At 36.9% G+C, this 15,785-nt stretch overlaps 1 protein-coding gene across 1 annotated transcript in view; it reads left to right on the top strand.

Annotated features, from left to right (window-relative positions):
• WDR64 (WD repeat domain 64) overlaps positions 1–15,785 on the top strand; it is a 134,405-nt gene that overhangs the window by 111,149 nt on the left and 7,471 nt on the right. The window contains exons 21-25 of the mRNA XM_055324510.1: positions 1,645–1,750; positions 7,109–7,167; positions 10,419–10,528; positions 13,328–13,516; positions 15,420–15,525. Coding sequence (XP_055180485.1) covers positions 1,645–1,750; positions 7,109–7,167; positions 10,419–10,528; positions 13,328–13,516; positions 15,420–15,525 — 570 coding nt within the window. The remainder of the gene's footprint in view (positions 1–1,644; positions 1,751–7,108; positions 7,168–10,418; positions 10,529–13,327; positions 13,517–15,419; positions 15,526–15,785) is intronic.

A 15,785-nucleotide genomic window follows, 5' to 3' on the forward strand; every position in this document is an offset into this window, starting at 1 on the left:
AAGATAAAAAGTCTTACTGAATGAATCCTAGCCTTCTAAGGTTCCAGAAAGCATCCAATTCTAGTATTTTTCAACCTTGTAGACAAATTGCTGGCTTTGCAGCCTGCTCCCTGAAAGTGCTACTCAAACTTTACAATAGACCATTTTGTAACTCAAGAGGTCAAAACCACTAAGTTAACTATTTTAAATCTTTCTTTTCTTTTCCTTTCTTTTTAAAGATTTTATTTTTAAGTAATCTTTATATCCAACATGGGGTTCAAACTTATAACCCCAAGATCAGGAGTCACATGCTCTGTGGACTGAGCTAGCCAGGTACCCCTAATCTTTCCTTTCTTTATATTGAGCTATGATTATATGCCACTAAATATTTCACTGGATATGTAAATAACATTAGAGGATATTAATGATGTACTATAGTAAAGAATATAAGAACACTCAAATATTGACTATCTATAAATTTTTATTTATCCAAAGTATTGGAAGAAGCTATTACATTGTATTCTGTGTCCTTAAACATTTTACAATGAAAAAATAACCAGAAAAATTTAAATGACATGGAGCAGAGGGTGGTGGAGTTTAAAATTGGGAAAACAGACATGATGGAAGAAAGAATCTTGAGTAGACCTGGTGACAATGAAATCGTTGAAAGAGGCAAATGGGAAATCCAGGAAAGAACAACAATTTCATATGGCAGATAGTGAGACCCAAGATCACAGAACTGGATAAAATTTCCAAGTTTAGGGATCCCTGGGTGGCGCAGTGGTTTGGCGCCTACCTTTGGCCCAGGGCGCGATCCTGGAGACCCGGGATCGAATCCCACATCGGGCTCCCAGTGCATGGAGCCTGCTTCTCCCTCTGCCTGTGTCTCTGCCTCTCTCTCTCTCTCTGTCTGACTATCATGAATAAATAAATAAAATTTAAAAAAAATTTCCAAGTTTATCAGTAGCTCTTAGCTTATCAGTGGGGAACTCTTGGTTTGAAAATGTGAACTATTAACAACTTTCCCTGAGTGTATCTTGGTATTGGAGCAGTGTCTAAGTAAAAGAGAGAAATAGAAGAAAGATTGTATTCAAGTAAATCTCAGGAAATGAGCAGCAGACGCAAATTATTTCTTCTGAAGCATGGATGTTTATTCTCTAAGCAAGGCAGTGCCTATGATAGACCTTCCTGGTGCTGACTTTTCCTAAGCACTAAAACAATCTGCTGAATTTGAATCTCTTACAATCTCCTTATTTTGCACCAATATTCAGCAGATATTTCTGAAAAGGCAAATGCAATAACATTACTGTTTGAAACAAGTGAAGTACACTTAAACCTGAAAAGAATGTTTGTTTAGAAGGAGAACATGCACCTCGAAAAGAGGTCTGAGGAAGTTCACAGAAGCGGTCGTGGGAAGTGCACAAACAATCCCCAAGTACAGCAATGGTCTATAATAATGAGTCTAGTTGCTCTTAATTAATAGTTGCTACATCTTTATGAATATTTAATTTCAAGGAAATAAGTCCCTACAGATAGGTTCAATTTGTTTGTATTACAAAGAAGAGAATCATGTTCCAGGAGCAGAGATAATTCTTAGATGGAATATTTATAAAGTTGAACTCCAAAATTAGTATTTTATAGGATTTATTATAATTCTCTATTCAGGGAAAACTACTGAAAAATATGCTGCCTTTCACAAAACATTCAGCCATTTCTCTGACGTCGCTGTATACTGATTCGTGTACCAGGATACTTCTGACTGGCAATGTGGGTAAGTCACACTCAGGTAGTCAGCCACAAGTAGCCCCACAACCTACATGACATAAAGATAGATGCAGGACAATACATGACATTTATTGAGACAAAAGAATGAGAAGGATGCTTAAGCATGAGAGAGTGTTATGAATAGCTTGCTGAATAAATAGAACAATGAATGAATGTCATGAGAACATATTCCATTCCTAGCTCCTTATTTAAAGCAAGACATGCTATTTTTTCCACCTTTAAATGGGGTTACAGGAATACCTATTCCCTCATCTAACATATTGGGAAGAATGTAAAGTTTTTATTTTTAATCTTGAAAGAGTTATGTTTCAGTAATCTTCATTAGTAAAGGGAGTAATGGCATTAATTAGAAAGGATTATTTGTTCTCACTAAGGGACTTTTATATTGATTGCTATAACTCATACAGTTGTCCTTTCATGTAACAGAATTCTCTTTTTTGTTTTTTGGGTTTTTTTTTTTTTGAAAGATTTTATTTATTTGAGAGAGAGAGAGAGAGAGAGAGAGAGAGAGGAGAGCAGATGTGAGGGGAGGGACAGAGGGAGAGGGAAAGAATGTTCCAAGCAGAATCCCTACTGAGTGCAGAGCCGTACAGGGGAGCTCAATCTCACCACCCTGAGATCAGACCTGAGCCAAAACCAAGAGCTGGGAGCTCAATTGACTGCACCATCGCAGTGCCCCTGGCCTCCCCTCACTTCTGATATCCTAGAGTGGTACGTTTGTTACAACTGATGAATCTACAGTGACACATCATTATCATCCAAAGTGCGTAGTTCACACTAGGGTTCACCCTTGGAGTTGTGTATTCTATGGGTTTTGCCAAATGTCTGATGATGTACATCCACCATTGTCATACCATATAGAATAGTTTCAATAAAAATCCCCTGTGTCCTGACTATTCTTCCCTTCCTCCTCCTAACTTCTGGCATACATTGATCTTTTTATTGTCTCCCCAGTTTTGCTTGTTATAGAATATCATATTGGAAATCATACGGTATCTAGCCTTTTAAGACTTCTTTCTTAGAGGTACTTATTTAAGTTTCATCCATGTCTCTTTATGGCTTGATATCTCATTTCTTTTTAGCACTGAATAAGAGGCCATTGTCTGGATGTACCACAGTTTATTTATCCATTCACCTACTGAAGGACATCTTGGTTGCTTCTAAGTTTTGGAAGTAATAAATAAAGCTGCTAGAAACATCTGTGTGTGTGTGTGTGTGTGTGTGTTTCTGTGGAAAAAAGTTTTCAGTGCCTTTGGGTAAACACCAAGGGGCACAATGCTGAATCATTTAGTAAGAATATGTTTATTTCTGTGAGAAACTTCCAAACTGTCTTCTGAAACAGCTGTGCCACTTGGCATTCCCACCAGTAATGAATGAGAGTTCCTATTGCTCCACATCCTCATCAGCATTTGGTATTCTTGATGTGTTGGATGTGGGCCATTTTAAAAGGCTTGTAATGGTATCTCCTTGTAGTTTTAACTTGCACTTCTTTAATGACATATAATGTGGAATATCTTTTCATATACTTTTTGACATATGTATATTTTCCTGGTGGGTTATCTTTTCTGATCTTTTGCCCACTTTTAAAATCAGGTTGTTTATTTTCTTATTGTTGACTTTTAAGATTTCTGGGTATATTTAAGGTAAGAGTACTTTATCAGATATGCCTTTCACAAATGTTTTCTCCCAGGCTGTGGCTTGTCTTCCAGTTCTCTTGACAGTGTCTTTTGCAGAGCAGAACTTTCAAATTTTTTTAAAGTTTTTTTTTTTTTTTATTGAGAGAAGCCATGAGAGTTGGGGGAGGGGGTGGGAAGGGAAGACAGAGAGAGAGAGAGAGAGAGAGAGAGAGAGAGAGAGAGAGAATCTCCAGCAGACTCCAGGGAAAGCGAGGAGACTGATGAGGGGTTTGATCCCAGGACCCTGAGAACATGACCTGAGCCAAAATCACGAGTCAGATGCTTAACCCAATGAGCCACCCAAGTGCCCCTGAAAGTTTTCAATTTTAAGTAAGTCCAGTTTATCAATGGTTTTCTTCATGTATTTTGACTGTGGTATTGTATCTGAGAAGTCATTGCCAAATCTAAGGTCATTTAGAGTTTTCTTCTAGTTGTATGATTTTGCAGGTTACACTTAGAGTTGTTTTGAGCTGGTTTGTGTGTGTGTGGGGGGGGGAATGTGTAAGGTTTGTATCTAAACTGGGAGTTTTTAATCATAAATTAGTGTTGAATTTTATTAACTGCTTTTCCTGCATCTATTGATGTGATCATGTGATTTTTCTTCTTTAGTTTATTGGTGTGATGAATTACATTAGTTAATTTTTAGATGTTGGCCATAGTGTATAATTCCTTTTTTTTTTTTTTGGAGAGAGAGAGAGAGCAAGTGGGGGAAGGGGTGTGGAGCAGAGGGAGAGAGAGAGAATCTCAAGCAGGCTCCATGCTCAGTGCAAAGCCCCAACTCAGGACTCGATCCCAGGATCATAACCTGATGCTTAATTGACTGAGCCACCCAGTCAGCCTTATAGTGTATAATTTTTTTAATACCTCTTGGATTCAATTTGCTAGCATTTTGTTGGGAGCTTTTGCATCTATGCTCATAAGAGCTATTGGTTTATAATTTTCATATAATAACTTGGTCTGGTCTTGGTAGTAGAGTGTTCTGGCCTCATTGTCTAAGTCAGGAAGCATTCCCTTTCTCTTCTATATTCTGAAAGAGTTTGTTGAGAATTGTTAAGATTTCTTCCTTAAATATGTGCTGAAATCATCATTAAACCCATTTTGACCTAATGGTTTCTGTTTAAGATGATTTGGATTAATTTGCTCTTTTTTACCTAGTCTTAACCTGGAAGTTTAGATTATAGACCTTTCTTTTTTTCTAACATGTGCCCTGTAAGCAGTGCTTCTGCTGCTTCCCTCAAATTTTAATGTCATATTTTCATTTTTATTCAGTTCAAAATATTTAGAGATTTCTCTTGAGATTTTTTCCTATGATCTATTATTTAGAAGTATGTTGCTTCATCTCTACTTATTCTGGGATTTACCTTCTTTCTTTCTCTTACTGATTTCCAATTCATCCCATTGTAGTTTGAGGGCCCTCACTGTATGATTTCTATTATTTCAAATTTGTTAAGGTATAGTTTATTGCCTAGAATGTGGTCTATCTTGGTGAATGTTCCATGAGAGCTTGAGATTAATGAATGTTTTGCTGTTTTTGGATGCAGTGGTCTATAGATATCAATTATATCTAGTTGACTGGTGGTGTTTTTGAGTTCAATTATGTTCTTACTGATTTTCTGCTTGCTGGATCTGTCCATTTTTCATAGAAGGGTGCTGAAGTTTCCAACTATAAAGGTACATTATCTATTTTTTCTTGGAGTTCTGTCAGTTTTCATCCCACATACCTTGACGCTGTAATGTTAGGCATGTAATGTTTGTTTCTTTTTTTTAAAGATTTTATTTATTTATTCATGAGAGACACAGAGAGAGAGAGAGAGAGGCAGAGACACAGGCAGAGGGAGAAGTAGGCTCCATGCAGGGAGCCCGATGTGGGACTCCAGGATCAGGCCCTGGGCTGAAGGCAGCGCTAAACTGCTGAGCCACCCGGGATGCCCTGATGTTAGGCATGTAATGTTAAGGATCATTGTCTTCTTGGAGAATTAACCTCTTTATTGTGATGCAATGCCCCTAGTCATCCCTAATAATTTCTCTTACTCTGAAGTCTTCTCTGTTTGAAGCATAGCTGGTCTTACTTTCTTTTGGATAACATTAACATGGTAAATCTTTCTCTATCCCTTTGCTTTTAATCTATACGTGTCCTCACATATAAAGTGGATTTCTTGTAGGCAACATATAATTGGGTATTGTTTTTTAATTCATTCTGACGATGTCAATCTAAGTGGTTTTACTTAGATTGTTGACATAAAGTGATTATTGATATAGTTCGATTAATGCCTACCATATTTCTTACTATTTTCTGTTACCCTTGTTCTTAGCTTTGTCTTTCACTTTTTCTGCCTTGGTGGTTTTAAGTGAACATTTTGTATCATCCCACTTTCTCTTAGCATATCTTTTCTTAGCATATCAATTATACATCTTTTTAAAAATTTTTGAGTGTTTTCTCTAGAGTTTGAAATACACATTTACAACTAATTCATGTCAACTTTCAAACACTACACCACCTCAGTGATACTACAAGCACCTTATAATAACAAAGTATTCCTAATTTCTACCTCCCATCCCTTGTGTCATAGCTGTCATTCATTTCAAATATCCATAAGTTACAATAATCAAATATATTATTGCTATTATTGCTTCAGATAAACTGCTGTTTTTACTTTATCTTCACTTATTCTTTCTATTATGCTCTTCCTCTCTTTATATAAATCTGAATTTCTTACCTATATAATTTTCCTTCTCTTTTAATAACTTCTTCTGATATTTCTCTTTTTAAAAAGATTTTATTTATTTGAGATAACACATGTGTAAGAAAGAGAGAGAGCTAGCATGCACATGATTCGGGGATGCAGAGGGAGAGGGAGAGGCAGACTCCCCACTGAGCAGGGAACTTTATATGGGGCTCAATGCAGGACTCAAACTAGGACCCTGGGATCTTGACCTGAGCCAAAGGCAGACTCTTAACCAACTGAGGCACCCAGGCACCCCAAGAACTTCTTTTAATATTTATTGAAAGGCAGGTCTACTAGCAACAAATTCTCTCAAGTTTTGTTTGGGAAAGTCTGTATTTCTCCTTCATTTTCAAAAGACACTTTCACAAGGTACAGAATCCTAGGTGGATGGTTTTTCTCTCAACACTTAAATATTTCATTCCACCGTCTTCTTGCTTGCACAGTTTCTGAGAAGTTAGATATAATTCTTGTGTTGTTCCTTTACAGATAAGGTAATTTTTCCCTCTGGTTTCTTTCAAGATTGTTTTTTTTTCTTTCTGCATTTTGAATATGCCTAGATATAGTCCCTGTTGCATTTTTAAATCTAGCTTTGTAACTATCATTTGGAATGTAGGATGATTATTTCTGTAGCGGTTTGGAGTCCATTTGTTAGTGATGTTTTCATTTCTATTTATGTTTCATCTACCCTGACATCTAGAAGAACTTTGACTTTGAGTATCCATGGCAACAATAAGTCATGATGAAGTTGCTATGTATACTCAACAAAACAGAATTCTTATATATAAAAATTGATATGAATTTTTTCTTACATTTCTGGTTTTTCAGATTCTATTTTATTTACTGTTAAAAGTGCCTAAGTCAAATTAATTTGGTGGTCTGGGTAGTATCTGCTTGGACAATAGGATATCTAACTAAAGATTCCAATGCTTGCATTTTATACAGAAGGACATGTTATCCTTTTCAGTATCAGTTCCTTCCTAGATCCACCTCACAACGAAAAGGTAAGAACTTTAGTTTTAGTTTAATTCATGAACCAGCATGTATTAATTGATCATTTCTCTGTGCTAGAAATAGAATAAGACAAGACTCCCTACTCTGGAGTCATATATGATACTATTGAATCTTAAAAGAATCTCAGGGCACTAAGAAATGTATAGAATTGTTGAATCATTAATTTGCACACATGAAACCAGTATAACATTACATGTTAAGAAAGGAGAAACAAGCTATATGCCAAATAACAATGGTTTACTGGTGAACAAAGAGGATGAGTGAGGGAGTGAGGGAGCCAGCCACTGGGCTGCTTTATAGCGTCTTTCATGTTTCCACATATTTGAGAGAATCTATGTAGAAACCCAGAGCTTCAAAGAATTCACACATAATCTAGTCCTCCAAGTTTAGATAGCTTCTATATCTTCACAAAGAAAATTCTATAACTTTTCTTTACAAGTCTAATCTAGTGCCCAGCCACTATGTATAAGCCAAGGGGATAAAAAGTACAACCTAGGGAATATAGTCAACAACACTGTAATAACTTTGTGTTGTGACAGATGGTAGCTATGCTTATCATGGTGAGCATTGTGTAATGTATGGAGTTGTTAAATCAGTATATTGTACACTTGAAACTAACATAACATGGTATGTCAAATATACTTCAATTAAAAAGAAACTCCTTCTTACTAGTCTAAATCCTCCTTGTAATTCAAACATACTTTATGCTCTTTTTAGTGTTAATGCAATGTAAATGTCACCAATTTTATTCATAACCATTTAAACATGCACTTTTTGCATGAATCTGGATATACAAATATAGCTACATATATTATAAAGACTCAACACTAATTAAGGGTTGCAGCAAGGAAGCACTATTTTACCCTAGGTTTATTTCCTTTTAAATTCATATTTCAAATCCAAAAGGCAAATAAGTAGTAATTTTTTTTGTTTTTGGATCATAGGTAGTAACATATGTTTACATAGATTAGGATTGGATTCCTCACAGAGTGTCACAGAATGGTTACTGCTTCAAACACTATTTCATTTGATCCACAGAATTTTCTGTTTCCAAGAACCAGTTAGAGTTTTATAATGTTCAGATGTTTAGTTTTAGTATGATTATCTCCACTTTGTCAAAGGAAAATCAGAGACTGGCTTGCCTAGGATCATGCAAACAGTTAGTGACTCAGCTTGGGCCAGAACAGGCTTCTTATCCCCAAACACAGCACTCCTTCTATATAGAACCATCACTGTCATCAAATAGAAAACAACGTTCAAACTCACGAGGAACAAAGTTTCACTTATCAACAGCTATAAGTGGCCTATAATCAAGGCATGTTGTGAGAGGAATAAAAGCAAATAACATACTTGAAACATTTAGAGGTAGAAAGTTATGTTTTCTCTGAATTGTGATAATTATCATATTCTATTACTAATTTTAAGACATAGAAATATGACCCAAAGCCTAGTTTTGTAAGTGGGGTTTCCAAAAACTGACAAACAAGACATTTACATTTAGAGAAAACCTTAAAAACAAAGTTATAAAATAATATTAAATTAGACTTATAGCATTTTTACCAATTTAAAAGCAAAGACTTTAATAAACTTATTTGAAGTTCTTCCATATTCAATCTCATTTCAACCTTTTTTGTATTTGGACAATTTATATTTCTGCTTTGTACATGGCTGCCTATTTATAAATATACAACAGAATCTGATTATAAGATGCCTATTTTTACACTGACACATACCATGAATTAAACCAGGTTTAGTTATAGATTATAACTATAGTGAAAACCTATTAAGTCAGTCTATACATCAGATGCTAATCTCGGTTGTTTTTTTTTTTTTTTTGCAACATTACCATTAAAAAAATGCTCCATATAGTATAGGTATTCTAAGAGATAGGATAGTCAAAACATGTCCATGGAAAGAGAAATCATACGTGTGATAGTATACCCATGACTACAAGGAAAAAAGTCTTAGAGCAATGTTTTTCTAAATATAGGCTATAACCATCTTGTGGGTTATAAAATCAGTTTAGTGAGTGGTGACCATATTTTCATTGAAAAAAGCAAATGGAGTGGAATGAAATGCAATAGAATATAATAGGCAATACCAGTGTGCATTGCATAGAGAATAAAGTTAAGTATCCTTTTGTGAAGGATACTGAAACTTGTTCAGGATGCATGTGTAGGTATTATATCTGTTTATTGGATCATGAAGTGTATTTCTTACTATAGATATGGCCCATGATAGGGAAACCCCTGCCTTAGAGAATCCCATCCCAAGGCAGAGAAAGAACCCTTGGATAATATTCTTGACTAGCTATGAGACAATAAGAAATAGGAGAATGCAGATTTCACCCTGGTTTTCTAAGAACTAGAGGGAACAGAGTCAGAAGGCCAAAAAATTTAGGATGAATTGTGTCTGACCTTTTTTAGAGTCTAAATGAATAGAAGACTCATAGGATAACTCCAAGCTGCCAGAATTCTAGCCATACAAATGCTCTAGGTAGATGACCCAGGAAGACGTAGTGCTTGGTCAGTGTTAATCAGAGATGGAGAGTGAACATGCTCTAAGGGAAAGTTGCTGCAGAGTCAGCTTCCCAGTGGACAACTCTAGTTCACTAGACAGGACAACTCTAGTTCCTGTTTAAGGGCTGGAAACTTGAGAATAAAGCACATCTTGAAAGAACATACCAATCAAGCATCCTGATGCCTTTCAAAGAGAATGAGCTAGGCAGGTTCCTTTTGTCAGTTCCTTGTGGCATATAGTTATCATATATAACCCCACTACCATCACTGCCACACGAAAAAAAGAGAACAAAATACCCAGGGCTATCTCTAGATAAAATTTGAAAACCAGAAGGTTTTCCCAGCCTCTTTTTTGGTCCTCACCTTTCATCTCTGCTTCCTCCTGCTCCTGATTCCACTCTGCCTTGACCTCCCCTACAGCCCTTCCCTTTTCTTTCATCTGCTCATCTTGTAATCCTCATTGTTAATCCTCACTTAAATAAGAAATTGCTAAAGACATAAGATCTTTCCTCTCCAAAGGATGTGTGCAGATTAGCAAACACCTAAAAATGAAGTTTGGGTTGGAGAAGCAGAGGTCACAGGGAGAGGGACTTCATCTTACGCAGATGTCCACACCATTCACTCATAAGCTTGGCTCATTGATGGTTAATGGTTTTGCTCAAGATTGGATTTTGATCAGCATATACTTATTCCACGGGATACACTTTCTTGTTGCTTTCTAGAAACTGAAGCAACTGCTTGCCTGGCGTGCTCATTCTTTAGAAATTATTCAAGTAATCTATATAGAAGACAAACAAGTGGTGCTCACTGCCTCCATTGATGGCTCAGTAAGGTATGGACCTTCATATTGTGAATTTAGGGTTTTGAGCATGAGAAGTAAAATTTTTAAGTTAAGTTTGTTTATGTACCCTAAATACACTCTTGATTGGGTAATTAAAATATATACATAAACAAAAGGTAGCACACACAAAGAATTTGAAAAGATGGCCACTGGTTTGGAATTCTTTTCCTTGCCCAAGGAGATGAGATGCCCTGCTCACCCATGTTAGAAGTATAACAAATACTTTAATAGAAGTGTTTTTTTGTGGACTCATTTCAAAAAATTAAGCAAGATGATTATCTCAGAGAGATATACCCAAACCCAAGGAAGGCCACAGGAGACACAAGATCAGAAGTCACAAAGTCATAGCAAAGTGCAACTTAATACTAAGAAAAGTGAAGACAAGGTAATGTTTTCATGGACAATGTGATTGATTTTGCAAAGCCTACTTATTTTAATTGCTTGGATAATGCTAAGGATACAAAATGCTGAATGCATATGTATACAAAAAGTAAGGAAATGTCATGACATTCTTTGAGACAAATTGCTGCATGTTAAAATGTCTCAAAATCATGATAATGAATAATCCTCCTGGGAGAATAAAGTCATGTAAGATTGAGAGAGGCAAAGAGACTTCACAGTGTATGGTAAGTTTAAACAGTGAATTTAAAAAAGGAAGGAATATTTCACGTTGCATAAAAGATCTTGTGTGAGCCTGAGGCTGGTTTGGATTTTCACTTTCAAAGAAACAGCCCCAAATTTTAAGTGAAGGACTAACATAATCTGATTTACATTTTTAAAAAATAACATGTAGGGAGTGGATATCAGAGCATCAAAGAGAAAACTGTTTGAAGTCTGTGCTGAATGCAGTGGCCTGGACTAGGGCAGTGGTAACTGTGCTGGAAGTAAATAGTTTGGACCTGAGAACTATCTAGGAGGTAAGATCCAGGAGACGTAAACTGAAAGGGGAGATTATCGATAGATGGTAAGAATACCTCCTGGCATATACGACTCAGTGAACATTTGTACCATTTAGTAAGAGAGAAGACACTAAAAGAGGAAAATATTTTCAGTGTGGAGGGGTGAAGGTAAACTTTTAGAAATGTTGAGTTAAAGGTGAGTCCATGGAGGTGAGGACCTCACCGGGGTGAAATAGAGCTCTTCCTCCACCAGAAAGGGAATCTGTTGTTTTATTAATAGGAATAATTAAGGCCATGGCATTTCATTATTATAGATGTTTTTCATGACTCTGTCCCTTGGGTCTCTGTTCTAGCTTATTTTCAGCTACCTATTAGCAGAAGTGCTAATTGGGCATGGTAGCACACACACACACACACACACACACATCATATGTGCACACACTTCTGTTGTTATGAGCATTCTCTGCTCAGGCTAGTTGCCCTTGGCATGGAGAAATTACTTTCTCCATGATTCCTTCAAGGGAAGATCTCCCTAGTTACACAGTTCAGAAAAAGTATTTCTATAAATAGCTATCTCAGATACAGTTCTCTTTATAACTAAGCTCTGTCCTTTTGCAAATGCTAGCTTCCACTTTCTAAAGAAGTAGGCAATTTTAACACTCTAAATCCTTCTTGTCAGAAAGATTATGATTTTATAATAGGAAAAACTGTAATAAAGGCTTAGCTCTTGGACAGAGGATCAAAGGGGTGAAGATCCATATCTGTGGCCCAGTAAATCAGGCTGAGAGGTAGGAAGAATCATCTGGGGGAATTCCACTAAACAAAGAGAGCAGACAGTGCTTCAGTCCTGTCCTAGAACAGAGTTGAGAGCTGTCCTGAAGATAGACCTGACCCTCTAATTTCCATGCTGGAAGGGCTAGTCCATTTCACTTTGGTAAAGACTCTGGCAAAGCCACAGCATTTATGCAGCGTTGGGGAAGTCCACTATGTAAGGATGTAAAGTGCTCATGCTACATTCTTAGGAGGCTGTCAGATGCAAGGAGTGCTAAGTGAATACCTCTGCTCTGCCTTCTCCTCAACACCTGCCCCCTTGACATAGGAAACCACTTGGACTTTATGCAATTAACTCTTTAGTTCATTTAGCTCATCCTCCTTATGGGTCATGATGACTGCTTCCATCATTTGCTATTCTGAGGTTGAAATCAAGACATAAAAGAAAAATCTTCCACATACTGTTTTATCTTTCCTTGATAACCAGGGCACATACTCCTGCTAACGACATTCTGTAGTACTTTAAAGCAGGTAGACTACTTAGAGGTATCTCCTGCAGTGAACCAATGGAGAAATAATGCATACAGATAAAGAGCTGCTTCTTCTGGCACCCTATTTCAGAACTCAGTGACAAAAAATTAGTATGGTGTTTCAATAATAAGAGGAGTTATGGATGGAGGTTGAGAGGATGTTGGTAATAGGAAAAGCATCCATAGGAAACACCTCCCACACATTCTACTGATGCTGATACAGAAGTAGACGGCTGAAATGTAACCCATTCAAAGGCCTAATTCAGCTAATATACTGTCGGTCAACATGGGTTCTGATCACCTTGAATGAGCAGGGCTATTTGGGGAAATAGCTGTTCTTTGTTTCCTGATTTTAGTGAATAGGTATTAGAAGTACAGATTCAAGTCAATACTTCCCAATATTGTTGTAGAATAGAATTCTAAATGATTAACTAATAAAACATGACAATGCTCTGATTAGTCTCATGTATTTAATAGAAAGAGTCCTAGAATCAAGCTTCAAATCCCTCTTGGACCAGTTAAAATCCATATAAATGATCTTATAAACAGAATAACTTCCACTGAATTCCACTTTCTTTGCCTCTCCTCAGGCTCTGGCATGCCTTCAGTGGTCATTATTGTGGATATTTTGGACAGCGAAGACTGCTTGAACTATCACAAATAAGTGATTTCATTCTGCCATGTGATGTTAATGAATATCCTGTAGAAATAAAAGAAGAAAACAAGTTCACAGAGAAGAAGCAAAAATACGAATATCCTTTGGTATTTGACCGGCAAAAGTAAGACCTTTGGTATTTTTTGTTTTGTTTTGTTTTTTAGATGAGCAGACAAGAATTAAACTTTCAGGATACTGTGACACTGTGCTGGATGTGGAGAATTCCAAAGTGAAAAGCTTTTCAATAAGGTTGCAATCCAGTAGAAGGGAGAAACATGTAAACAAAAAGCTACAATTCTGTATATGAGTACTTCTAAGAAAATTTAATTCTGAAGACAATCATAGAAAAGCAAATGGGATGTAACCAAACAAAGAAGACCAAAGAGATAATTTTGGTTTTCTTTATTTAGTTAAATCCTATTTAAGTAAAAGCACTAAATTATGAAACTGTATGATACATCAAATTTGTCAAGACTTGGAGCCCAGTGAGCAAGTAGGGAAGACATGGTAGGAAATAGAGCAAGAAAAGTTTATAGAGGCCAAATCACAATGAGCTTTTGTTATGGGCTAGCATAAGGATTTTAAACTTTACAGAAACCATACTGATAGAATACACAAGAGAAAAAAAAAGGTCTGAAGAAAAGGATAGTGAGTTTGGTTTTGGACAGATTTAAGTCTAGATGCTTGTGGGACACCCAAGTGGAGATCTTTAATAAGCATTGAAATAAGCCTGTCTGGATGTTGAAAAGAAAAACACAAGCAAATGGTATGATGGCAGTCAAGGGAGGAGAGAGTTGTTAAGTAAAATGGTAGCAAGGACACATTTGCAGAAGGTAGCAGTGAAGTCACATAGGACAGGAGAAAAGTAAACCTTGGATTTGTCATCGTTTTAGGGGATGACCCTGGAGAGGGTAATTTCAATGGAGTGATGGGTTAAAATTACAGGATGGTGCTTGAGAAATAAATAGGAGACATGAGGTGACAATCATATAGATTACTTTGTAAGGAAGTCAGATAGCTCTATGGTTGGATAAGAGTTTTATTCATGGATTCGCTTGTGCCTCAGGGACACCTGAGTGTTGCTTAAAGGCTTAGAGGAAGAGAATAGCTCCCAGTAGGGAATGGAGTGTTGGCAGAAGGTGTTTTGTGCTTTTGTAATGTTCAGTCCTGGTTTTGATGTGGTTAGATCTTTGTCATAATGGAAGAGATAAGTGCTGATTTGAGATCAACATGAGCAAAGCCTGGTGGATAACCTCAGGGGACCAGACCAACCTGGACTGGCAACATGGAGCAGACCAGCACTGGGGGAACTGACTAGAGGAGTCCAAAGTGGGAAGAATCAGAGTATTTTAGGGAAATCCTAAGTGAGTCAAAGCTGGAGAGACTCAGTGCCATCATCTAGTCCAACAGCTGGTAGGACTAGGAATTGAGACTAAGAGTCACAAGTCACACAGAATTTGGATTAAGACAGGAGCAAGTTGAGAAAAATCAACAACCATTCCAGGTGATGGCCAAAACTCCATGGAGGTGCTCAAGGCTTGCCTTGGCTAGCCAGCAAGAGCACTGGAGAAGTCTTGCCAAAATGTGGGAGGTGGTGTGGTAGAGTCAAGACTCATCAAGATGTGCTGAAGTTCACCAAGCAAAGTTGATTGATCTCCCTTGGGTAATTGCTGAGCTTTGACCATCCATCTATCTTAGTATCACAATAGTATATTCTAATTTGGTAATATGCATCCCCTTCACTAACTCTGTGAGTTCTTTAAGGATTAAGAACATGTTTTGTACATCTTTATACACCCAAGTTGTTAGCTTAATGCTTCGCACACAGTAAACACTCAAAAGGTATTCCAGTGAACAGATAGAGAATGATTACTAAGTGCAGAGATAGCATCATTAGGACTGGTGCCATGGGAGCCAGAGAATTGGGGACCCAAAGAAAGAAGGACATAATAGGTATTTGTTTCATAGGCAGAGAATAAAAGATGTGGGTACACACTGAACAGTTTTCCTTGTATCTTTTTATGCAGATGGAAAAAAATGAGCTCAATGTCTTTGCTTTTCAAACGTACACCTCCCAAAGCCTTTGAAGTGGATCATGACTTTAAGTTTTTCAAGTCTCTTTCTTCTCCCAAGGTAGCCTTAAAACAAATGAACAAAAACAAACAAATGAAAGAAAACACCTTGCTTTGTTTTCCTGAATTTAGATCTCTCCAGTGTGTTAGTTTTTCACTGCTGCTATTACAAATTACTACACACTTAGTGGCTTAAAAGATACAAATTAATTATCTGACAGTTTTTTTTATATGTCAAAAGTCTGCCCTTGGTCTTGCTGAGCTAAAACTAAGGTGTTGCCAGAGCTCTGTTCGTTTTCTGGAGGCTCTAGGGGAGAATCT

The sequence above is a fragment of the Nyctereutes procyonoides genome, unplaced genomic scaffold, assembly GCF_905146905.1.
Source record: "Nyctereutes procyonoides isolate TBG_1078 unplaced genomic scaffold, NYPRO_anot_genome, whole genome shotgun sequence".
Classification (NCBI taxonomy): Eukaryota; Metazoa; Chordata; class Mammalia; order Carnivora; family Canidae; genus Nyctereutes; species Nyctereutes procyonoides.